Genomic DNA, 25,162 nt, shown 5'->3' with positions numbered 1-25,162 from the left:
TTCTGCATACTGTACCTCTGGGCTCTTCCGATTCTGCATGATGTGCTTGTCTGTGTCTTTGGTAGCGAAGAACCGAGTGCATCCTCTGTTCAGGTACTGCAAAGCAATGAGACACAAGAGAGAGGAAAGATGAGCAAAGTTTCAAAGGCAGATTAAAAAGAAAGAGCACATCAGAAATCACCCGACATTATACAAGCCGGTGTGGTTAACCTCGTGAGCTGTTCTTGTGCAAGTCTGCCATTAAAAAAAAAAAAAAAGACTCATAAGATTAATCCACCGTGCTTTCATTCCAGCAGAAATGCCCTGAACTTCTTCCTCAGACCACCATGGGGGGAAAGATCTGCTAAGTTGGGTCTTTTAGCTTCTTCGATTGTTTGGGTCTCGACTTCATAAATGTAACTGTCAGCTTCAAAGAACAAAAAAGGTTTTTGAATCGCACTCGGCAGACAGAGGTGGTCTTTGGAGTCCAGAGTCCTGAAAACTACAAATAAAAGATAAAGATCCAAAACTATCAGACATTAAAGGCTGTTTATCCTCAGACCCCTGGACTGACAGCAGCTTTGATTTTTTTATCTCTGGTTTGCTGTTTTTAACTTAGTATTTAGTTCGTTGTCATAGCTTTTATAAATCCTGGGGGGAAAAAAACTAACTCATTTTGCTTATTTATCCATTCTTTTTAAATGTATGTATTTTTATTGGCACTCCCTGCTCTGGAAAGCACTTGCATGAAAAGTACAACTGAAATAAAATTATCATCACTGTGTTATTATAAATATGCAAAATCAGAGCCATGGAAATACATTTTAATAACTGATTACATTAAGGAGGACTGCACAAGCTTCAGACTAGTATAACTAAGGGAAAAATAATATTTTCAATAGAAAATGTGAATTTCTGTAGTCTTATATGAGTCACTTACTATTATCAGCATTTTTCTTAAACAACTTTATTCGTATATTTATCTCAGAGTGGAGTTTAGGTTTAGGCTCGTCCTGTGAAGTTGTACATCTAAAACACTTCAAGATGCAGTTTCAAAAGGTAAAAAATGAGCAGAAATGAAACAAATCCAGCTAAATGTCCTGTTGTCAAAGTTAAAACATAGCAACAATAACTAGAAATGAAGCAGCAGAAACTGGCGTTTTTGCACTAATGTCATTTTCCGACTCGAGTGTTTGAGAGGCGGCCTCGCGCCTCCATGTATGGAAGCGCTTTGTTTTACGGCTTAAATCATCAGTCAAATGGGAACGCTGTGCTCTCAGAGTTTGTGTGCAGGAAACGCTTTGCTTCAGAGACGGTCAGAGTTCACCTGGATAATTGCATTTGCATTAAAAGCAGCTTTGCTCTGCTGACATCCTCCTCCTCTCTTCACAGACACGAGATGACAGTGGCTCTGGTGCTCACCTCCCAGGTGTCTTGGGAAGAGGGGGAGGCTGGTTCGAGCCAGGGCTTATGTTGTTTGCAGAGGCGAGCCCTTCTCTCGCCGAGAAGATGAACATAAACAAAAACTTTCATTAGAGCCGAAGCCACCGGGAGGACCGAATGTCCTCCATTTCCCCGGCAGACCGCCGATGGGAGCGTCTCGTTTTCCTCCTGAAAAACCTCAGAGTCACCCCGCCGAGGTGAAATGCACCTCGGCCCCTTTACTGCAGTAAATACTTGAGTACTTTTTCTCAAGATTTCTGGGACTTCATGTAGCTTCCATTGCATCCTTCTGTCCTTCTCTTTTCCAGCCCTCCTTATTCCTTTGTTTCCTGGCTTCTATCCTCCTTCTGGTGCTTCCTCAGTTACTTCCACCCTCTCTGCCTCCTGTCCTGTATGTCTTCTTTTCACACTCATCTATTCTACTCATCTAGACTACTCTTATATTTATGTGGTTCGTTATGTCCTTTCTTTTCACCTTTCTACCCTCCATTTCTGTCTTCTTTCCTTCCCTCCTTCAGCCTTGTGTTGTCTACGTCCTTAATTTCCATTTTCTGTCTTTCCCTCTTTCTTCCTTTGACTCCTTATTTCCTTAATCTAGCCTCGTTGGTTACCGCTTCTATTTCTATTTCCTTCTTTCCACCCTTGCATTTGTTTGCATCTTGCTTCCTTCATCTTATCTGTTTCCTTCTGTCCTTCCTTATAGCTTTCTTCCCATTTCTTTCCTTCTTTATCATCTTTCCTCAACCTCTATCCCCTCTTCCACCTCTTCTAAAAAGTGAAATTCTTCTGTCTTTTTACTTTCCTCCTTTTTCCTTCCTTCCCGCCTTTCCTCCTGAAACAGCATCTTCCCATATTGCTTCCTTCTTTATTCACTGTTTTTCTTCCTTTACCTTTTTGCTTCATGTTCTCTTCCCTCCTTAGAAAAAAGTGCACTTCATGTCCTCTTCAGTATTTGATGATGAAAACACCTTCTTGCTCTCTTTGGAGTCATCAGCACTTTGACCCTTTAAACAAGCCTTCGTGGACCTGAACACACCTCAGCTCCTCCTGTGATGCACAAAAGCTGAACTTCAGGAGTTCATCACGGCTCAAACCGTGTGAGCATTTTTCTCCCACCGCATCATCGGGGGAAAGTGCAGATGCATGAACCATCAGAAGATGCAGGTGGTGTAATACGTTGCAGGGGGACAGGGGCGGGTGCCGTAGAGCAAACGTCGGAGGTGAGAGTAGATGATTGAATTTAGAAGCTGCCAATAAAAGAAACGACCCTGAACAAAGAAAGTGACCTCAGGTTTTCTTCTTCTCCTCCAGAAGATGTGAGTATGAGGATGAGTCAGCTCTTCTCAGGTGAACCAAAAGAAAGCAAAACCATCATCTCTCAGTCTGTTTGCTTTTTAACTTTAATTTGCTGTCATGATTCTTGTGTATCTGTGATGTTGTTGTTTTCCCTAAAATCCGGTTGCTAGGCACTCAGAAGTCACACGTTCCCGTCTAACCTCTCAGCTCTGTCACAGATTACATGTTAGAGCGTTGACGGCACAGAAATCAACACGAGTTCATCACCGTCATGTAACAGCCATCACGGCTGCTTTTGCCTCCGTTACCTCAGGACTGTGGACGTCTGCGTTTGTGGCTGCAGGTGGCAAACCTGATGGCAAACACGAGCACCTGACACCCCCTCTCCCCGCTCTCCATCCACCGCTGACAGCTGATAAACAGAGCATGTGCAGCAGGTGGGCTTTACTGAGGATGAGCTGCCCCCTGCTGTTCAAACAGGGAAAGAGCAGGCTGAATTTCTTAGTTTAAAGGGTGTGACATCTGACTTTCTTGGATTTTGAAACCATTATTTAGATCTTTTGGAATCCTCCTAACATAGAGTCGACCCAGGAGTCACACCCACACCAGGCTCTGCAGACTTTGAGCACACACAGCCGACGCTTCACATGAGGTCAGTGTATGTACACGCATGAACCACAAGCTCAGCCTTCAAACTGCTTCAAACACTCAGTTCCACATAGTTTTTTCAACCCTTGGATCTGTATGACATCACGAGGGATCATCTTCTCTTCGTGAAGAGCAGCCAGTGAGAAGAGAGCTGGCTTAAAGGGGGAGGAGCTAAATTGGCTTGTTTCAGACAGAGGACAAATATAGAGAGCACAAGAGCACAAATATGGAGTTGGAGGGAGTTTAGGCTTCAGACAGAATTATGTAATAACAAAAAAATTCTACCGTTACCCGTTTTTGATTCAAACCTAACAACTGCAGGCAGAGGCACTTCAACCTCGGCTGCAATAACTAAACTACAAACACAAACCAAATCACTGTGCAAGAGCAACATCGAGAGCCTCGAGTGCTCCTGGCAGGACGTAAACAGTAATGGTGTGCGATGCTGGAAGCAGAAAGAAAGTAGTTCTCCTGGAATTTTTTGTATAACTAAACCAATTTAAATTGTAAAAAAGCATTTTTAATGCAACTATCTGACCAATAATATTACTGCTGTACAGTTAACTGTACTGCTGCACTGGCTGAGAGTAAAAAAACAGAAATAAAGTGATAAAAATAACACAGCAGCATCCAGAAGTTGAACCGTGGGCTTGGAAAGTCATCCCTCTCTTCTTTATTTTGATTATTTTGGCAGCAAACATGACTTAAACATCAGGAGACTGTGGTGTTTTGAGGACTATTTTCAGTGGCGGATTAAGATTTTGGGCAGCTCGTGGTGATGAAGGACTTTTGTGGGGTTTGGGCTTTGATGAAGAAGAACACACTCAGTGCTGGTTTGACAGAAACAAGAAAAATACAGAGTCCTTCCATCAAGTCTGCGATCAGGCCCCCACCCATCATCTGCACCTCCTCCATTCATTCATCAGCCATCAGCCCCCGCCCATCTGATTGGGCTTATCGAGCGTCAGGATGATAAAAATCTTAATATCCGTACCCGGAACGTGTCCGGAGAGCTGAGGTGAAACTTCTGCCGGATGTCTTCGGGAGCTCCGGCACACAGCCGGTAGAAGATGTGGTAGTTCCTCTCCTCGGGGCTCTGCCGACAGATCCTCGACTTCTCCAGCAGGTAGTGCGACACGAAGCCGCCCACGACGGCGTTCTGAGGAGGAAGAGCAGGGGAAAAACCAAAAAAAAAAAACCTCATTTATGGCATCTATCAGCGCGTTTCATCTTCATATCCTGCCACTTTGTCATTATAATAAATTATATGGTGAATTAAATGGAAATTAAATATTAAATATAAAGAATTTATCTCATATTATAGTTTAAAGAAGAAAAATGTAGATAATAAAGCTGGAAATCACAAAGAAGAGTCTGCCTTTGGGTAACATGGAAATACGGTGATTTATAGGACACATAAACAAGAGCGAAACAAAAGAGATAAATGATCATAAGTGAGGCCTCATTACTGAGTTTATGCTGCGTAAGCATCTGAGATGGCAGAGGGCAAATCGCGTCTCTTCACAAAAGCAGAAAGATCAACGTAAACAGATCGTGCTGAATAAGTGCGGCTTCATTTGTAATTCATAACTTTCATCAGCAGACGTTAAAGCTCGTGATCGACTGAGCGAGAACGGCCCTGAGCACCTTCTCGTTGAAGTGGATCTCCACGAACTTCCCAAAGCGACTGCTATTGTTGTTCCGGACAGTTTTGGCGTTCCCGAAGGCCTCGAGCAGAGGGTTCGCTGCAAGGGAGAAAGAAGTCGAGTTCAAACTCAAACCTCAACAGGAAGCTGATGAGAGAAGCAGAAGCGACCTCACCTTCGACTATCCTCTCGTCGATGTCCTGACCCGTTCCGTACGAGGTCGTCAGGTATCTGCAAGCACAGCACATCATCAACACCTGAGAACACGCGATTCGTCTGTCATTTTAAAGCAGAGGTTCTCACAGGTTTACAGCCTTGAAGGTTTTTTAAAGCAAGTAAACATTAAAGTTTGTTCAATAAAAACTGTTTTTGTTGGACCATATTTCATTTTTAATACTGCTGAAAATGCTGTAAGAAGGAGGAAGAAGACCATTTCTGATATTCAACAAAACAAATCCGGCAGATTGTCAGATGTTTGTGTGAAAGCAAAGAACGATGCTCTGCAGGAAGTACAACTGTGTTAAATATTTAGGTTAAAGTGATCAGAAAAGCAGAAACTCTGGGTTTACCAGAGGGTCACTGCACAGGTTTAAGGCTGCCGCAGTGCTCCTGGTAAACGACTCTTATATCGAGCTTTTCCACTGGAGCACTTAAAGCACTTGATACATCATGCCTCGCTCCCCTATTCACATGTATTCATGCTCTGATTAACACACTGTTCCCTCCCTGAGGACACTTTTGCCTTCCAATTAGTAGATGACCTACAGTACAGTTTCCTGTGACCTCCACAGAAACGCTTCCTTTCTGCGAAAAACTGGCAAAACAAAGCCCAAACCTGCAGTTCCTCAGACGTCCACTAGAGGCTGGCTTCATCGGTGAGACTCCCACATTACTGCAGGTGAATATTTTAACACCTCACTGCTTAAACCTCGTGCCTGCTAAGTGAATCACCGAACTGGAGCATTTTTATTGCGGTTATCTGAGCGATGACATCACTTCCTGTGTGGTACCGACCATCCAACAAGTCTACAGAGAGGACCTTTAATAGTTTGGTACTCAGCAGATATCTCTGCTAACCCTTTCATCCAAATAGGCTCATTTCTGGCTTCAATCGCCCACCAGCGATCGCGGCTCAAGAGTTGGGAGTTCGCCTTGTAGTTGCCGGTGCGAGCCCCGGCTTGGACGGTCTTGCTCGTTGTGTCCTTGGGCAAGACACTTCACCCCTACTGGTGGTGGTCAGAGGGCCCGGTGGCACCAGTGTCCGGCAGCCTCGCCTCTGTCAGTGCGCCCCAGGGTGGCTGTGGCTACAATGTAGCTTGCCATCACCAGTGTGTGAATGTGTGTGTGAATGGGTGGATGACTGGATGTGTAAAGTGCTTTGGGGCCCTTAGGGACTAGTAAAGCGCTATATAAAAACAGGCCATTTACCATGGATAACACCGTGACATCTTACTGAAAAGCTGCTTCAGAGGAGAGCATTATTAGAATCACCGGCTCTCACCTGCCTGTAAACGTTTCTGCTCACATCGTCTAAACACTGTAATGTCACAGCTTTTAGCATGTCCAAAGTCCAGATTTTGTGTGAGCATTTATCAAATACCGCTTTTAATAATCAAATAAGTAATTTCTTAAGAAAAACTGCAAAATATTTTAAACTCTGAGTTATCAGAATAACTGAGTAGAAAATATTTGGGGTCAGTGAGTCAAATGAAACAGGACATTTAAATGAACTAAAACAGGCCTTTTAACCATTTTACGACCTTTTCTGGACAAAACAATCAATTAATTATGAAAACAAGCTGATAATTAAAATCACAAATGAGGTCAAATGAAAATCGATGATATCAAAACTGATTGTGTATATAAGCTCCGAGTACAGGTCACATTACAATAATCACACGAACATGAAAACGTGGATAATTTTCTCAGATTTGTCGTCGCCGCGTTCGCTGAAAGACGAGACCCTCGCCTCCCTCACCTGAGAACAAACTTGGTGTTTTCAGTCTTGCCGGCTCCAGACTCCCCGGAGACGATGATGGACTGGCTCATCTTCAGGACCTTCATGTCCCTGTATGCCTTATCAGCTGAAGACAGAGGCAGCAGTTAGATCAGACGCCACGCTGACCCCAAAAATCAAACAGATATTAAACCCCTGCGGTTTCAATAAGTCAGTCTGGTACCGTGATGTTCAGGGGACTCTGGGAAATCTGAGTGCTGGCTGCCCCCTAGTGAACAAATTGTGAACTACAACATTAACTCTCACCCTAAAAGAACTGCTTTTGGTATTAAATTATTAGAGGACGATTAAACTGATAATTTCTTAATGACTTTAATGATCTTGTTCAATTTGTGAAACATTAAAATAAGTCTTATAAAAATGACAGGGATTAGGACATTTTAAAGCATCCATGACCAAAAACTGCTTAAAAAGTCTAAAATAAAGATACTGACCTCTAAACCGTCTCAGGAGTCTTTAACTTTCTGAATATGTAAACAAACTTTGCTCAACTCGAGCAGGTTAAAATGAGCTCTGCAGAGATGTATCATGCCTTGTTCCCTCCACAGGTAGATTTCACTAACTAACAGAACATTTCTTGTCTCTCCTTTAATGTGAGGCTTTCTGCTTACGATTTGTTTGTGTTTTTAAATCACGGCAAACGAAAGGTTTCCCTCTTTCTAAAAACACACCAAAAATGCTCAAACTGAGCTTTAGTCACGAGCACAGAACAAAAATGTGGGACAAGTTCCTGGAAATACTGTCCAGCATGTAAAAGTTGTGATAAACTGAGCTGCTCACCAATGGCGTAGACGTGCGGCGGCAGCGTGCCCAGCGACCGGCCCCGGTACTTCTTGATGGTCTCCTGCGAGTAAAGCTTCAGGATGTCATAGTACGGGTTGACGGCGATCAGGATGTTTGCTACAAATGTCTGAAAGAAGAACAAGAACAAGAGGAATAAAAATCACTTATTTGGCTCATAAAACCAACAAAGTCTCTAATTTCTCTGCCTCCTCCTGAAGGAGCAGCAAACGTTTTCTTTCAGCACTTATAAAAAGTGAGAGGCTCCAAAATCTGTCAGAGTTTAACGGAATCAGGATCAGAAAATCTGAATTTCTGTACTGATCCAAACTCCATATCAGCCAGTAATACGAGCATTCAGCCACATCTCAAGAATTTCAAGAATTCATAAAACTCCTGAGCATCACATTGTGATTGAGGATTGTGTTTCCAGTCTTCATGGAGGTTACAATGATTATATTGTGTTTTCAAAAGTTTTGGAGAGGTTTAGATTTACATTTATAATCGCTGCAGAGATTTCTAAAGCTTTACAATATCCTCATTTATCAATAAAACCTGATTTATATCAGAAATGCCCTCTGTGAGCTTCACAGTGCAGTTCCCTCCTCGGCCACTAGGTGTCAGTGTGGACCAAGTCTGACTCCAGCTGACATCAGTTGGAAGCTTCACAGGAAAATGGAGCTAAATAGCAAAGGCAGCAGAGGTCACATGAGCCCCTGCTGGGTGCTCAAGGTGTGAGGCCGGGCCGAAAAGCCCCCTGGGGTGAAAAAGACACCCTGTGTAGCCCCGCTGCTCCTATCAGAGCCTCATGTGGAGGAATAATCATCAGCTGAGGGTTTGCTGGTAAGCTGAAGACTCTGTTTGGCCCACATATGTTTCATCTTAAGGACTTGAGCAAAATTATAATTATTTAAATAATAGCAAACACGTGACAGCCGTCCTCTTTATCTGGATGGACATGAATAATTACTGAAGTCTTTTTGAAGTGACAAGAGCCGAGATCATTCATGAACCCCGTGAAGTGAAGACATCCATATGAAGGAAAAATAATAATAATTAAAAAATAAAACAGTTATTCAATCAGTGTGAAAGTGAGTTTTCAAGAGCAACACAAAATGCAATGCAATAAAAAGTAACTAACAAAAATTCATTTTTAGTGAGTAAAATCGGACTAATAATGAAAAAATAAAGAAAATAGAAAAAGGAAAATGTAGAAATAACTGCAACAATTTTAAAAAAGCAAATAAAAAACCTTTAAACTGATTAAATGAATAAATACATATATAAATAAAGTTATTTAAAAATAAATTTACTAAGGAAATCAACAGGAACTAGAAAAAATATCAGAAATAAAAAAACAAAAATTCAGTTAAAAAAAATAAAAAAAATGTAAAAATCAAAAAAGTAAAATTAAGGGGAAATAAGTGAAAAAAAATAAGAGCAACAAGAAAAAACAAATACTACAAACGAATCAGAAATATTAATTGTCACATGTTGATGCAAAAAAAAAATCTAATAAAGTTTGATCTGATTTATATGAGTTGTTTTTAATCTATTCATTCATTAAACGTTTTATTTTGGCAGCTTCAGTCCTCCGTACATTACATGTATATTTACACAGTAACCTGCACACATGTTATTTTTTCTGAACTGGGAGTGCACACGTTTGTCCAGTAAGAAAATGTGATGCCTTTGTTTCAGGCGAGGGTGGAGTAGATCTCTGCTTCAGTGGAGTGTGGAAACATGACTGAGCGTGCGGCCCGCCCACAGGTGGTGCGGGCAGGTCACGACCGACGCTTTGTGCTGACACGGCAGCTGGTTTCCTTCATCGGGTGATGATAACGTGTGACGTTGTCTTTCCGAGGTCGGAATTATTTTGGCTCGGTGTGAAATTTTGACTTTTTACGATCAGAGGAAACGAACCCCGAACCTTTATGAGTTTTTCTTTTTGCTTTTGTGACCTTTTGGTGTTTATTCTTTCATTTTCAGCGCCACAAGTTCACCTGAAGGCTGAGCCTCAGGTGTGTCCTGTGCATTTAACACACCATTGAGTCCAGGAGTGAATACAGCACGCCGAGGATGAGGACGACCTCACAACCGTTTCTGTTTCACAGTATTTCACCGACCGGCCGCTCCCCCTCATGTCTGTACTTACATAAATTTTGTCTTTGCTGTATCTCACTCGGATGTTGTTGAGCAGCGTGGCTTCATTCAGGTACATCAAAGAGCCTGAGAGACACAAGCAGGACAAAATGTTACTAAACTCAGCAGAGCAGCGGATCCACGCTGCACATCGCATCATCCATCGGGCCGAGAGCTCACGTGAAGGTGGTTATCAGTCAGACTGATAACCACCTTCAGCAGCATGTAGCCAATCAGAAACAAGCATAGGTTTACTCAAAGCAGCTGAATTTACAGAAAGGAAAAAACAAAAAACAAATAACAGTGCCACTCGAGAAATGTGAGGATGCTATAGACACAACAACATCATCAACAACAACAACAGCTGTCGGCAAACCAGCAGATTATATGAGAGGAAAACTGCAGTGTGCAGGGTTTTATCAGTCGGGGGCACATAGGGAACCAAGACAGCATAACATGAAAATACTGCAATAAAGTGATTAAAACTGCACTTCAGCAAAGTAATTAAATGACTGTAGATACTAATAAACAGCAGGGTCTTCAGGGAGGGCCAATGCCACCCCATCCCCTCCCTGTAGATGCACACCTGGCTGCATAAAAAAAGCTGCATTTTAACGTGCGAATAGCTTTCAATACCGGGTACTCAAACCTCACCTTCTGCAACACCAGGAGAAAAGTGTTTAGCCTACAAGAGGTTCTTTTATTTTAAAAATCGACCTGATTTCCTACCCTCTGCAGCTCTTTAAACAAGCAAAAAACTCATTATTTAAGCGAGGAGAAGCATAGTGACACAGTAGGAGACTGTTCTGAGTGGGCATCATCATGATGGCACTGCGCCCGGTGCATTCCCGGGAAAAGACTGGAAGAACGCCTCATAAATAAAATCTATTTAAAGCCACGATGGAAAATCTGAAGGAAAAAAGAGACGACTTGGTCCGTTAATAAATTTATGAATATCACTGCTGCTTTGTTTAGACTCAGAAATATCAGACCAACATTTGCTGACGTGCATCCTGTTATAACTCTGTGTTAAAGCTGAATTTAACTCAAATTACAGATCAGCAAGTAAAATTCCTGCAATAAAAATACTCCTATATGGAACTTTATTTCCTTTTTGATGTGCATCAAGAAAAGACTTTAGACCAGGGGTGTCAAACATAAGGCCCGGGGACCAGAAACAGCTGATCCCAGACTTCCAGAGTAACAGCAGCTTAAGGAGGACGACAAATGTCTAATGTCAAATATCTAAAAAAAGGAGGAGCCAGATCTGTAGGTGGAGCGATGAAGCACAAGTACTCACAGTTATCCTCCACATGTTTGTTGACGTCATCCTCTGCAGGGAAGACTTGGCTCACCGGAGCCAAAAACGTCTGAGAGAAAAGAAAAGAAAAGAAAAGAAAAGAGAGATTTATTATTATGATGAAATAAACTGTCAGCTTAATATATTTAAACTGAGTTAATTTATACAGAGGGGCTTTAAAAACTCAGTGCATGATGCTGTTGATGCATGATGCAGCTTCGACAGAGTTCATGGGTTTCTTTCATGTTCATGTTTTTAAATGATGGCTCCAGCAGGGTGAGTGTCATCTACCGGTTGCTGCAGACACGATGAATTATTTGGAGGCAGGAGGTAACGGGATCAGGGCGACGGGACTGTCCAATGACTGAGATGCAGAGAAATGCCGCGCTGCATTATTAACATCCAACTACTGACTTTCGATCGGGTCGGCAACAATCCCGGCTCCACTCAAACGTCTGAAACCGCCGACTCATTCACGTGGTCTCGAGGTCAGCACAACCAGCTCAGACCTGGCGCCAAACTTAGCGCTCAGTTTTGAATTTTGAAAGTGTGAAAGTAAAAACAACAAATTTAATTTCTTAAAAAGAAAAAAAACATTTGATGGTTTTTGCATTTCTGTTGCTCTTTAATGCTCCGTATAATTAGCATTTACCTGAGGGCTCAAACTAAAATCAAAGTGCTCTCTGTTTCACTGTTCCACCTTCGGCTTTCTTTTACTCTAAAAGCTTTGGAGCATTAGCTCTGTACACATGACTTCGAGCTGAAGCCGGCCATGCTGAACCAATGCTGGAGGCTTTACGAGGACGTGTGACCTCAGTGTTTTGGAGTGCGGGGGCGTGTGTGTCGTATTCGTGTGATCTTAAAGCCGATCGCTGCCAGCTCCTGAAGGCCCCGGCAGACTCTCACTCCTTTGAATCGGGCTCTTTAAAGAAGCGCTGCAGGCCTCGGCTCGAGCCAGAGACTGACGTACAGCCGATTCATTCTTTCCAGTGGTGGCATGTTCCACATTCTCAGCCCAAGCTGGACCGATTCCACAACACTGCGCCGCGTGAGGACAAGGGGGGAAATAATGTGTTATAGCACAGCCAGCTATTACTTCAGTGTTACTACTGAACCTTCCTGGAATGTGCAGACCCCTACAGAGCTGCTTCTGAGCAGGGATCAGTGGACACTTCAAGGCATCTGGACATGAAGAGCTCTGAAATGGCCAGAACCTGACACTGAACCCTAAACTTCACGGGGAGCCAGTGTAAAGAGGACTCGTCTGCCAACAGTGTGGGATGAGGTGTGAGGTACATGTTAGAAGAACAGCTAAATTGGTCCCAGTGAATATCAATGCTCACCATAGCACACCATCAGTTTCATCAGTTTCCAGCCTTTTCTCCAGCTTTCCAAACCCAACAGTCCAGAACTCACACACACGGCGTTCCCACAGCGCCATGCTAACTGCTCAGGGAGGCCTCAGTGAACACAACAAGGGGCCTGAAGTGTTTTTGAACTCCCCGGGGTCCCAGTTTGATCAAGCATCTGCTGCATGCCCGGGAGCGAGCCCGATCCACGCAGGCCCTACCCCCAACATCCAATTCCACAACACCACAGGACACTCCCAGAGGTCCTGTGACCCCACCCCCACCCCGATGCTTCAGAGTTGTTTAACAGTAGCACCCCCAGGCTCCTACCTTTCTACCTTTAAAACCCGGAGAGCAGCCAAATGGCTGGTAGGCTTTTAGCTAAGCTTTAGCTTCAGCCAAGTGGAAGCTAAATTGGCTCTTCATTCATATGTAAATTAGGTTGTTACCTGGGAATTCTGGAGGGAGGGGAGTGGGGGTGTGTGGATGAGGGGGTGGGCGAGCTGCTAAAAGCTGTGAACTTCCTTTTGTGTTTCATCTTGATGCATTCTCAATCATCCAGGGAAATAAATCTCCAAAAGTCACCAACTTGGAGTGTTTCAGTTTGCCATCTTAGGGAGAATCAACACACATGGGTGTATGTCCTTTGTTGCTGCGATTTATTGATAAAAACAGTACAAAAAACCAACCATTTGTACACATATTTACAAATGGCCTGCTGAGTGGTGCACGGAGCATGTTCATTGGTTCATGGACCTCCCTGAACTAATGGCATTTATTGCAATTGTCATCTTGCGGGGGGTTAACAGGGTTCCATCTCTAAATGACTGCTGGTCAGCAAACCTGGGAAACCCACAGATAATTGGAACTATGGCACGAAACCGCTTCCAAGACATCATGCAACACCTACGCTTTGATGACAAGTCCACCTGCAGTGATCGAGCAAAGACTGATAAGTTCGCTGCAATTTCCAGTGTGTGGGGATCATTTGTCACCAACTGCATCACGTGCTACAACCCTGGTCTACATATCACCGTTGATGAACATCTTTTCCCATCAAAGACTCGGTGCTGTTTCCTGCAGTATATTGCAAGTAAACCTGACAAGTTTGGGATCAAGTTTTGGGTGGCTTGCGACCTAAAATCCAAGTACATTTGCAATGTCTTCCCATATCTTGGCAAGGACCCCAATCGTCCCACTGGGGAGAGACTTTCTGAAAATGTAGTAATGAGAGTTGGCTCACTCTCATGTAGCTGGGAAGAAGGCAAGAAAAGAACAGTTGCTTTGGACACAACCCTCCACACCTAGCCCTGGAAAAAGAGCCATGTGTCAAGATGACAAGTGGCCTGAAGTGGACCCGCTGCCTCAGTGAGACAACACCATAACCAAGCACCTTCTCAGACTGGAGGGCTGGGGATTCAGTCACAAGTAGGGCTGGGCGATATGACCCAAAATTCATATCTCGATATTTTTTAGTTGGATGGCGATATAAGATATATATCTCGATTTTTTTTTTTAAAGCCATAAGTTAAGAACAAAAAGAGAGTTCTTAGTCACACTGTGTCCCAGATGTCACACGGGCACTTTTATTTACATACAGCGTAGATGTACATGAAGAAATTACTTAAAAATAAATTATCAGCATTTATTAAATAATCATGGCCCATAAATAAAAGAAAACAATGTTGTTTTTGTGCATAACAAAAAGCTCACAATTGTGCAGTCAAAATGTAAACTAATAGACGCTGAGCATAATAACAAAGAGACAGATTTCACAGCTGCACCACGTCTCTGAACAGGTGCCATTTGTGGTCCTTATACACACACAGTACAGTAATATTACGTTGAAGCACAGTACGTATCACTCCGCGAGGCTCCTCCCCGGTAGCCGTAATCCTCCGACAATCCATCAAGCGGTGCAGCTCCGTAGCTTAGCAAAGTCATATTAAAACATTTTTTGACAGATTGCTGAGCGCCGTGTTCCACATAAAATCGGTTCGCGGTCAGTAAGCACAACCAGAATTCATACATAAGGCGCACTGTCGAGTTTTGAGAAAATGAAAGGATTTTAGGCCGTGCAGCTCCTCCGGGCTGCATGTCGTTAGCGCGGCTAGCTCGTTAGCGCGGTTAGCTCGCTAACACGTTGACGCCGTCCAGCCCCACGCACGGGACGATCCGCGGTAACTCGCTAACGGAGATTTTCCGCTTTCATCTTGTCATTGCCTGCAGGTGAAGCTATGGGGGAGGGGGAGTTGTGTTCAGTGAAGGAGAGGTGAGGCCGAGTAACGTTGCGTAGAGACAAAAGTGGACGAAAGAGAGGCAAACCTGCGGCTCCACAAGTATAATTATAACGTAACATAAGCTATATCGATATAAACGATATTGTCACATCTTATATCTCGTATGAAAATATATCGATATTTTTAAAAAACTCGATATATCGCCCAGCCCTAGTCACAAGTACTGTAGTATTTACCAAACAACCTGAAGCAGACTCAGATAAGTACTGCTGTGATTTGGTGGCATATAAATGCAATTAAATGGAATTAAGTTGCTTTTAATGTTGTGGCTGATCAGTGATTTGGATATTAAGGATTGGCTATAAACTGGTGCAACGAACTGGCCAAGTGGATGAATAGCTGGTGCAAGTGACTCATGGTTTATGGTACAAACAAAGCTAGTCCTCTTCCTGTTTCCAGTCTAATCAAAGCTAATAACTTCCTGGCACTAAAGCCACATCATCAAACTTCATCATCTTATTTCATTCTTGGCGAGAACAAAATAAGTTACAAAATAAGTAACTCCAAAATTGCCTTTTTAAGTATCTGCTGCAAAAATAACTTCATCTCCTTCAGTAATGCCCTTCAAACAGTTTTGTCCATCTGCAGCTCCGAGGCAGATCAGACACTCTCTGGGAAACAGAAACACAGACAAGGCCGGCTCTTTGTGAGCGATAGTATGACAGGGTCTCATGCTCTCCGTCTTTCCCCTGACGTCCATCCCGGGAGGCCGGCCAGCGAGTGAGCACATCGTCAGACACTGGCACAAAGTGGCTGCAGCGGGACAGACGGGACATTGTTCAGATTCAAGCCCAGAAACTCGCTCTGACAGCAGATCAGAGCATTACTGTTAAAATACTGTTTTCTGTGGTAAACCCAGAGAGGGACCCTTCCTACCAGGAAACCCTTTGAAGCAGGCTTTGTACTGCCTCGACCGATAAAACTGATTTATGGTGTTTAAGTTGGGGTCAGAACTGGTTTATCAGCTCCTTTGAGGCAAAACTCAGGGACCCTACTATTTTACTCACATGGCTCCAAGGTGCAAAATCCTCAGGTTTTTAACAAATCCACCTGAGACGGCAGACAGCTTGCACTCTTATACTGATCGACGCCATCAAAGTTTGCACTGCGAGTTCATTTTAGCCGATTTATTCAACGGGCTCGCGGTGCATGCCCACACGCCGCTTTGAAGAAAAGCAAAAAGGACTTTTCTGATGAGCAGCAGTCAGTATAATTACTGATTTTGTCCAGAACTGCAAAGACTCAGGAAAACTATTTTTAAAAACAGAAACAACACAGTCTAATAGCAGAGGGCCGGGGTTAGCATCATCAGTCACAGGGTTGTTGCAGGTGATGATTTAAGGGTCGTCCACACAGGAAGCAACTAGTAGCACTTTGCTGACCACAGAAAGCCGATGACATTCAGTCACTTTAAGCAACAACGACTGAGATAACTGCTGAACGCTCAAAGTGGGCGGATCCTGAGTTAAAGCTTTCTCAGATTACAGACAGAAGACTGAAACAGCCTCCATTAGCGGTCCAATGCGTCAAGTCAGCTACAAAGACACAAGCATCATTTCCTGTGTTGATGCTCTCATCTTTCAGTTGCACAGTAAGGCGACTTATCTGACGCCATCGTCACGAAATATATTTTTGTCACGATGAATATCATGATACAGAGAAGATTAGCATGGCCCCTGCGCAAGGATGACACGCAAATTCGTGAAGCGTTCCTCTTTTTTTTTTTTTTTTTTGGGGCAGGGATAGCTCAGTAGGTAAAGTGGTCGCCCCATGATCGGAAGGTCGGCGGTTCGAATCCACTTAACGGCTACCCTGAGGTACCCCTGAGCAAGGTACCGTCCCTACACACTGCTCCCCGGGCGCCTGCTTAGTGGGCTGCCCACTGCTTCACTGAGTGAATGGGTCAAATGCAGAGAAAAACAAGTAATTTCCCCATGGGGATCAATAAAGTATCCATTATTATTATTATTATTATTATTATTATTATTATTATTATTATTATTATGAAGATATTTTGTTAAAGAGGATGTGTGACCAGAAAACCAGAAGCTAGCAGCTCAAAAGGGGCGACATCACTGATGACACTTAATATAAACTCAGTTGTTAACATATCATTGACACGTCACGATATTCACACCCTGAAATGAGACCACAGCGAGCAACAGCAACACCACAAAGGCTGGTTCTGCTCGTAACGTGAGGTCTCATATTTCATCGTATTTCTTTGACTTCAGCACACGAGTGATAGACTGATACACGTGGGACAAACTTCATTAATGCAAACCAACACACTGTGTGTGCAGAGGTGTAACGCTCCGAGTACACAAATACATAATAAAGCCATCTGTCTAGAAGCATCTTCATCAGCCTTTACTTGTTCCTCACATCTCACTTCTCTACCTGCACCTCTGTCAGTCGCTCCTTTGATAAAAATAATAAGACACGTATGTCAGATTCATGGAGCTTTTTGGTTCTTCAAATGAAAAACATCTATTTTTACACTCAAGTTTGTGCAAATGATTAAAAATAAAAGCCTTGAAAAGGAGTGAAGGGTTTCTGTGAAACAGTGAAATGTAGCAAGAAGGAGCAAGAAGGATACAAATGCTAAAGTGGAATTAATTATAATAAATATATATTAGTAGAAGGCCAGGTATGGCCATAGGTGAGGTAAATAAAGGTCAGTCCCAACAAAATAAAACGTTTATGTTAGCTGTCAGCGTTAGCTTACTTTTACTGTTCCACTAAAGATGGAAGAATGTGTGCAGTAAAAAATACTACTGAAGCAGGTACCGGGTACTTTTAAGGTGGAGTGTCTCCTCGAGTGTTTTATTGAATCCATGAATTGTTGTGAATCACTGAACACTTGAAATTCCCCAGTTGTAATTTTCCATCCATAACGGAGATCATTTCAAACTGGCGTGACATTTAAAATACATTTACCAGGAATCTCTCTGTAAATGCAGAGAGGCCCCGTTTATGCAGTCGTTTGCAGAGCAAATGTGCAAAGATCAGGGGCACAGTAAAAGGTGGAGTAAATATTTCTGGATAGAGATGGTGAGGAGGGAGATAAAAACCATAAAACTGGCTGTGTGAGTGTCGAATGACTGCTGTAAAAACTGCTGCAACTCATTCCAGTAAACGGCCAGAAATCCAGTGAGGCCAACCTTGTGCAACATCTTTTATTCAGAGAAAACATCCAGGAACGAGAGCCACTCTTAAAAGAACGCAGGATTAAAATCACTTTTCCTGTTTAAATATCACTCATGACTCAGGCAGGTGTGGAAACACACCTATGCGGTTCTGTGTTTTACAGGCTGACGGTAAATCAGTGAGGAGCCTCTTTAAAGAGGAACGCTGTCACTGCCAAGGCCTCTACGAGGGGGAAGATTAGTGAGACGGACACCGAGCTTTAGGGGTTACCACAGCAACAGACTCTCAGTGACATTAAAAGCTTTGCTGAAGGCGATTCAGCACCTGATGCAGCAGAAAAGCGAATCAACGGAGGCGATATCAAAAAAAGCGCGTTTATCTTGCTGCACAGAGCCACTTGGCTTCTGATTAATCAGCACTTGAGCACCGGAGGTGAATCTCAGAGTGAACAATGCTTTATTGCTTCCAGAAAGGTGGCCTGAAGCCCCGCGAGCTAAGTGGGACATTAAATCATTAACACACAGCAGGTGAGAGCACATCAGATAAACCCATCAAAGAAGGGCCAGAGCAGACCGATCGATTCAAAACCATTTTCATCTCACTCATTCTTCTTCAAAATAAAAGAGGAAGGCATAAAAAGGCTGACGTAGAGGTGATGAAGCTACAGCTAGCCGTTTAAGTCTTTGCTTTGTGTTATTAATACAACGCTGATGCTTGGAGGTAAAATAAATGTCATCCTTCCAACCCGAGTCCTGCACACAGACATCAGGACGCAGTTGGGAAATTGGGGACGGTCTCGGGGTAGGAAGGCAGGCGAGTAAATAAGTCTGCAGTGCAATAATAACTGCTCCTGTAAAGGAGGTAACCCTCAAAGTTTGCTCACCTTTCCCTTCTGTTTGAGGGGTTCGATGGTGAGGCTGTCAGCTCCGATGTCTACTATGGTTCCCAGCTGGAACCCGTCTGTTGGGTGTGGCGCCCACACCGGCTTCCCATCCTCCATCTCGCCGCTCTGAAGGCTCTGGAAAACATGACACACGACAGTCAGTGGCGCTCTTTCAGCTCCAACATGCAAACATTTCTTTCTGTTTAAAGCTCAGTTGGCTCCTAGTGTGTTGCCTTGATTGCACCTCAGCTCCTTGGTACTCGTTTCACTCAGCAAACCATAAAAATCCCAAACAGCCAATCACACAACACTGAAAGGATGCTGTACTCATGAGTGACATGTAGGAGGTGTGCCTCCTGTTTTAAAGTCTGTTTATCTCACTGCACCCTGATGACTTGCATTTCAAAATAATCTTTATTTATCGGACACTGTGCCACGATCCTCTGTCTGAAACAGTTTTAGCCCCTCCCCCTTCAGCCCAGCCTTCTTTTGATTGGCTGCCCCTCACAAACAGAAGGCTTAAACACGAGGTGGGTGGGGCCACCTACTTCCCTGACTTCCAAAGATATTTTAGAGCACAAACTTTGTTCCTGCATTTGTAACAGCCACGTTATTAAACCATTTTGTCTCTCTTTAGTTTATCAATGAAATGGACATCAAGATTAGAAATATTCATTATACTACAGACTGAAACACAGCACTGACTCTGGGCTTTCTGGAGATTTTTCTGACAGCAAGAAAACCAATTACAGTGTTAGTGAGTCAAAGCAGCAGCTGATCGCGTTACAGCGGTGACACAGGGACAGAAACTCCCTGAAGTCTCATGATGCACTCACAAATCTAGAATAAAATATAGAAGTCGGTTAAAAGGACATTCCAAATGTGCAATAAATGAAGTATTTGTCTTTAGCTTTAGTCATTAATAAGATTAAAACTAGCACACAAAGTAATGAAGTCTGAACGTTAGCATTCCTTAAACAATAAAAAACAAACCTAAAATAAACCAAAACCGCTCTGGAAACTGAACACAGTCAAAAACAAAGGCCCAAAAATTAAATAAAGGACAATAAATTTACAATAACATCGCTGAGGACAAAGCAAGGCACACCAGTGTTTATATTTTATCAGATTTTATGGATTGACAGCTGTAAAAATGATGATTTTCAACAGCTGTCATTCAAACATGAAACACTAAAAATCACAAAAATGACGCACTTTATAAAACAGCAGTGTAACGTTTAGGACTTGTTAATCCTTGTTGTAAGAAACAAAAGTTCGAAAAGAAAAGTTTCACAAAATATTCTTTTCCCCACAGACTGATGTGATGATTTCCATTTCTTCCTTACAGCGTTCATCGCACTACCACGCTAGCATCACCACATATGTGTGTCACCATACAGTATAGTATGTCGTGGAAACCCCTATGAGTACAGTAATCCGGTTGTTCAGTCTGACGTCACTAGCCGTGTCTGGGCCTAAACTCCGCTGCAGGTCCATATATCAAATGATCACTATGGCATTACTGAGAGTTGAAAAACTGTCTAAAGTCTTTCATCTTTAATAAAATGATCAGCGTTCTGCTCTACCAGGTGTAACAATTGAGTTTAACATCCAGGCATCCATGAAAACGGAATTTATGACATTTAACGGAGTTAGAAGTTAGCAGGAAGTTAGCTCGCTAGCTTCTATCTAAATACAATATAGCATGTCCTGACTGCGGGGTTTTGGAAACAAATTAAAACGTACAGCTCTGCTATCACTTCCAGCATAAATGAAGACAGAAAACTAAACAGCAGTGACGTTTGTAGGGTTACTGAAGTTGGGCTAGCTGGTATATAATGATGTGCTACGTGACCGCTAACGACACAGCTATGTTAGCATAATATAAACAAGCTAACTTTTTTTCCACTCGATAAAAATTAACGTGAGTGTTCTCGGTGGAACAAATGTAATCGCATGGCAGGATGCTGTAAAAGGACCAAACTTCAGCCAGGAGAACAACTGAGATAATCCATCCACAATACGAGGTTAGTCATTCATATACTGCTGCATGGGCTGGGCTGTAGTTACATCCTAAGGTTTTAAAAACTGAGCTTAAATAAATGATTAGCGGTAATAAAAGCCGAGGGAGGTCAACAGGGATCACTGACTGTCTTAGGAGCTTTTTGAGATCAAATAGAAGAAAATACATAACATTAAACATGTTAACAACACAAAAGCCATATTAAACGCAGACTAGGCCTACTTTAGACCCGGAAGTAGGATTCGTCGCATCATCACTGAACAACCGGATATGTAGTGATGTAAACAAATGCAAGCTGATGGAGCCGGAGTAGCTGCAGTTCATCATTCCTGTCCTCTCCGTTGTTTCCGTGAATACGAGCGGCCGGAGGCAGAGCAGACCATAAACTACCAGCATGTGTGAGAACCTGACGGTCAGCCTCGCAGGCCAGAGCGTGTTTACACGCACACAGCACGGACTTCCAGCTCAAAAAACACTTTCTATCACACTGAGGTTTTAACCTGATGCAGAATTGATGCATTTGTCACATTAAAGGAAGTACCGGCGATGGTGTGGTTACAGACAGCATACCAGCTTCTTCTGTCACAGCAGCTCTCTGCACGTCCTCCTTCACTACATCCATGAATCATCTCTGACCTTTGTCCCACATGTCCACACCATCTCAGCCTCAGCTGTACCCGATGGACTCATTTCCAATTCTGTCCCATCCTTGTCCTCGCAATGAAATGCTAACATCTTCAGCTTTTAAATCCGTGACACTGTCTCTAAACCACACATCACATTAGTGGTAAAAGTGGTTGGCTGAAGACAATGACTGACCTTTGTGTAGTAGAGCAAAGAAAAAAAACACATAACACTGATCTTAAAAGTCTGTTTGTCCCTTTGAAGTGACATTTCTGTGCAAGTTTTTATAATAAACCAGATTATAAAAACTGCCAAAGAATCATAATAAAAATAGTAATGTTAGTGTCTCACAAAGTTAGAAACTCTTAAAAGGACATGACAAATCTGCTTCCTAAATCAGTGAACATCCTGCCGTGGGAACGCGGAGACAACTTTGAAAGCTCTAAAGTGAAAGCTTGTGTTTCACTGGAGGATGACTAAGCATCATCCCAAAGCCTAAGAAAAACCATCGAGGAGCATCGTGACCTCGCTAAGAAAAAAAGAGGAGCCGGGCGGGGTGAGCAGCCAATAAGAAGCGAGACTCTGAGCCAGCTCGTTTCCATCCACACAGCTGCGACCGTCACCCAGCAGCTCCCTGCACACACGGTGGCTTCCTGCCAAACAGCAGCAGGCTTTTCTCTGGGAACTTAAAATAATTACCCCGCACTGTCTGAGTGCTGCACTAAGAGCCCATCAAAACTAATTAGGGATATTAAACCATCACAATCCCAGTACAATGAGCCCCTTTTATCAGAGCAGCCTGGACGCTGCTGTAATTGGAGACCAACAGGTGTGATCCCCTCAGGTGTTCACTGTGATGCACATTTACATAAGCAGAAGCAAACCCGATCACACCGCATGCACGCTCCCAAGCTGCACGCTCAAATACGAGGTCACAGGGTCAAACTGTGACCTTGTACGTGTGCAGTATTATTATTGTTGTCACTGGAGAAAAAAAAAAAGCGTAGTTATCAGCTGGGACTCTAGGTCACAGTGTGCACTTCACTTAATGCTAATTCCTCTGTTTGCAGCAGCCGGAGGAAGGATTCATGGGTATGCGTTTCAGGCCTCTTGTTCACTTTCAATGAGGTGACATCACGTACTGGCAAACTGAAATGTGGGTTCTCTGGCTTGTTTGCAGTGGAGAGAAGTTCGAGCACGGCCGTTAGCCATTATGAAACTATCCCGAGAGAGAGGCGGGCGGGGGGTTGTCGGTCGTAGCATCTGGCATCAAAATGAAGTGGAAGTTAATGACTGCAGTGAGTAATAGCTGTGCTGTATTTGATATAAGGCACGGCTCATTCAGCATGCTCATCAAAGCCTGTTGAAGTGCTTTGTGAGTGAAGAGACACCTTTAAAGTAACACATGCACGAGTCCAAACATGAGCCCCGAGGCACAGCAGAGCCAGCAGATTAAGGGTTTGGGTGTTAACTTCAACTACTTTTAGAGGGAAGGCAGTTTCAGGTGTGCTGTCCTTGTGTAAACTGCTCCAAGTTTAAATTAAACTTTTAAAATAAAAGCCAAACTGGCAGCTTGGTTTCAAAGCCAAAGGCAAAGATGTTTTAATTAACCACACTTTCGTTTCCCAGGTCGAATTAATTAGTCAAACTGTAAAAGTATAAACCAAGTAAAGACGTTTGCCTGAAGTGCTGCTGAGCAAACAGCTGGAGCCAATGGCCCGGAGAAATGGACAGACGGACGCTCGCCGACTCCTTCTGCTGGCCAATGAGGGCGAAGGTAGTGATCTACAGATATGACCTCACCCACGACTCTGCGTCCAAAAGCTCCTCGATCAGGACATTTAATCCTGCAGCTGAGAAGGAAGCTGCACTTACAAATGGATGACTGATGACCAGGAAGTTCATTAAAAAAAAAAAAAAAAAGACAAAACTATGAGGTCATCCAAACCGACTTCCTGATGGCACAGCTTTGAACTACCGGTAACTGATTCGGACGTTCAGTTCTAAAAAGGTCAAATATATTATTTAAACTAAGAATAAAAAATAAAGTTCATTTCTCAGACTGATCTACAGTGTCCAGATGCTACAATTGTATTTTATTATATTATTTTATTTTAACCTTTAATATCTGAAACACAACAACTTTATTAAAAATAAGATAATCTTATATTGATGAAGTACTTAAAAATAATAAAATATACCCAAAGTATTACAAATAAAGCATTTGTTAAAGTTCAGATAAATGTCAGCTGATGTTATATAAAAGGAAACGCATAACTACACTCGACAACAGGCTAAAACAATGTAACCTATTTAATAAGCACACTGTAACATAAACTGTAACTTTCTGAAATTATTTGGTCTATAAAAGCTTTAAAAAAATTTTTATAGTGATATATAGATAGATATATAGATATATATAGTTATGTATTTATATATATTGTTCCAGTGCAGCACTAGCTGCCAGTCACTATTCACACATCTACAGTGTAGAAGCCTCAAACACCAAGTGACTGACAGCAGCACAAAGTGTACAGGAACCTCAGGACTGTACAGCAGAGGTTCAGTCTGCCACAGCGTCTCACAGCAGGTTAATGAAGGCATTCAAAACTCCCACAGGGAGCCTTCACTCATTCATTCCTGTATACTGATGCTGCGCTGCTGCAGGGCACTTTGGCTTTGAACCTTGGCCTCTAATCAATATGATGATTTTCCATTATGAGTCTAACACTGTCTGCAATCCTCCAGAACAATCGCACACACGGCGGGTCACACAAAGACAAGATCAAACCTGCTACAGCGGCTCAGCGCAGCCTGCACAGACCATCAGAGACACAGCAAACATCTCCTGCAGCTCACAGGATGTGATGTAATCACCTTTAACTCAGCTGAGCTACTGCAATAAAAACTGCTGAAAGATCAAAGAGTGATCGTTCCACTTAGTGGGACTGAGCTGTGTTTGCCTCCCTGCACCCTGGGAAGTTTTCTATAGTATTAATAACAAACAAACAAAAAAAAAAAAAAAAAAAAAAAAAAAAAAAAAAAAAAAATAATAATAATAATAATAATAATAATAATAACTAGCACTCTAAAGCTCAAGCATTAATCTGGTGAAGCTGGAAGCTGTTATTAAAGTTTCATATTTTTAAGAAGTGGTAACAATTTATATATTTTATGGTTCCTGTACCTGAAAATGCTCCATAGCACCGCCTACAAAATTGCAACAAAGAAGCTCCGCCCAACAAGTCAGCCATTTTTACCAAAGAGGCATGTCAGGCATGCTTTGTGCCATTCACAGCTGCTGTACTTTACAGAGGTGGGACTCGCCAGACACCCCGCGATACAATATTTGCACAATACTTCATTCACAATACAACATCAATGCAATTTAAACATTCTGCGATATGCTGAGTATTGCAAAAGCATATCCATACATGTTTTTATCCAATAAAGTTATCTCACTTCAGTTTTTTCCCCTGCAAAATGACACAAACGTGTCAAGCATACCAATACTGTCACTAAAACCTGCCTCAGGACAGTCAGTCTGCACTTCCCCCAGAGTTTTCTCCAATCCCAGGACTC

General features: G+C 42.8%; 1 protein-coding gene and 1 non-coding gene across 8 annotated transcripts in view; one reads left to right on the top strand and one right to left on the bottom strand.

Moving 5' to 3' along the window:
* The window catches only part of myo6a (myosin VIa), a 157,095-nt gene that overhangs the window by 111,734 nt on the left and 20,199 nt on the right, over positions 1-25,162 (bottom strand). For all 7 annotated transcript variants that reach the window (XM_076874188.1, XM_076874191.1, XM_076874189.1 and 4 more), the window contains exons 2-10: positions 18,934-19,068; positions 11,252-11,321; positions 9,965-10,038; positions 7,810-7,939; positions 6,991-7,096; positions 5,188-5,243; positions 5,014-5,111; positions 4,361-4,525; positions 16-96 (exon numbers count right to left, since the gene is read on the bottom strand). In XM_076874188.1, the coding sequence (XP_076730303.1) occupies positions 16-96; positions 4,361-4,525; positions 5,014-5,111; positions 5,188-5,243; positions 6,991-7,096; positions 7,810-7,939; positions 9,965-10,038; positions 11,252-11,321; positions 18,934-19,050 (897 nt within the window). In that variant the 5' untranslated portion in view covers positions 19,051-19,068. The remainder of the gene's footprint in view (positions 1-15; positions 97-4,360; positions 4,526-5,013; positions 5,112-5,187; positions 5,244-6,990; positions 7,097-7,809; positions 7,940-9,964; positions 10,039-11,251; positions 11,322-18,933; positions 19,069-25,162) is intronic.
* LOC111500613 (U6 spliceosomal RNA) lies at positions 16,521-16,621 on the top strand. The gene has a single exon (XR_002721179.1). It is a non-coding gene; the product is annotated as a U6 spliceosomal RNA (small nuclear RNA).

Source organism: Maylandia zebra, linkage group LG15 (genome assembly GCF_041146795.1).
Source record: "Maylandia zebra isolate NMK-2024a linkage group LG15, Mzebra_GT3a, whole genome shotgun sequence".
In the NCBI taxonomy this organism is placed as follows: domain Eukaryota; kingdom Metazoa; phylum Chordata; class Actinopteri; order Cichliformes; family Cichlidae; genus Maylandia; species Maylandia zebra.
This window is presented reverse-complemented; position numbering and strand designations above follow the sequence as displayed.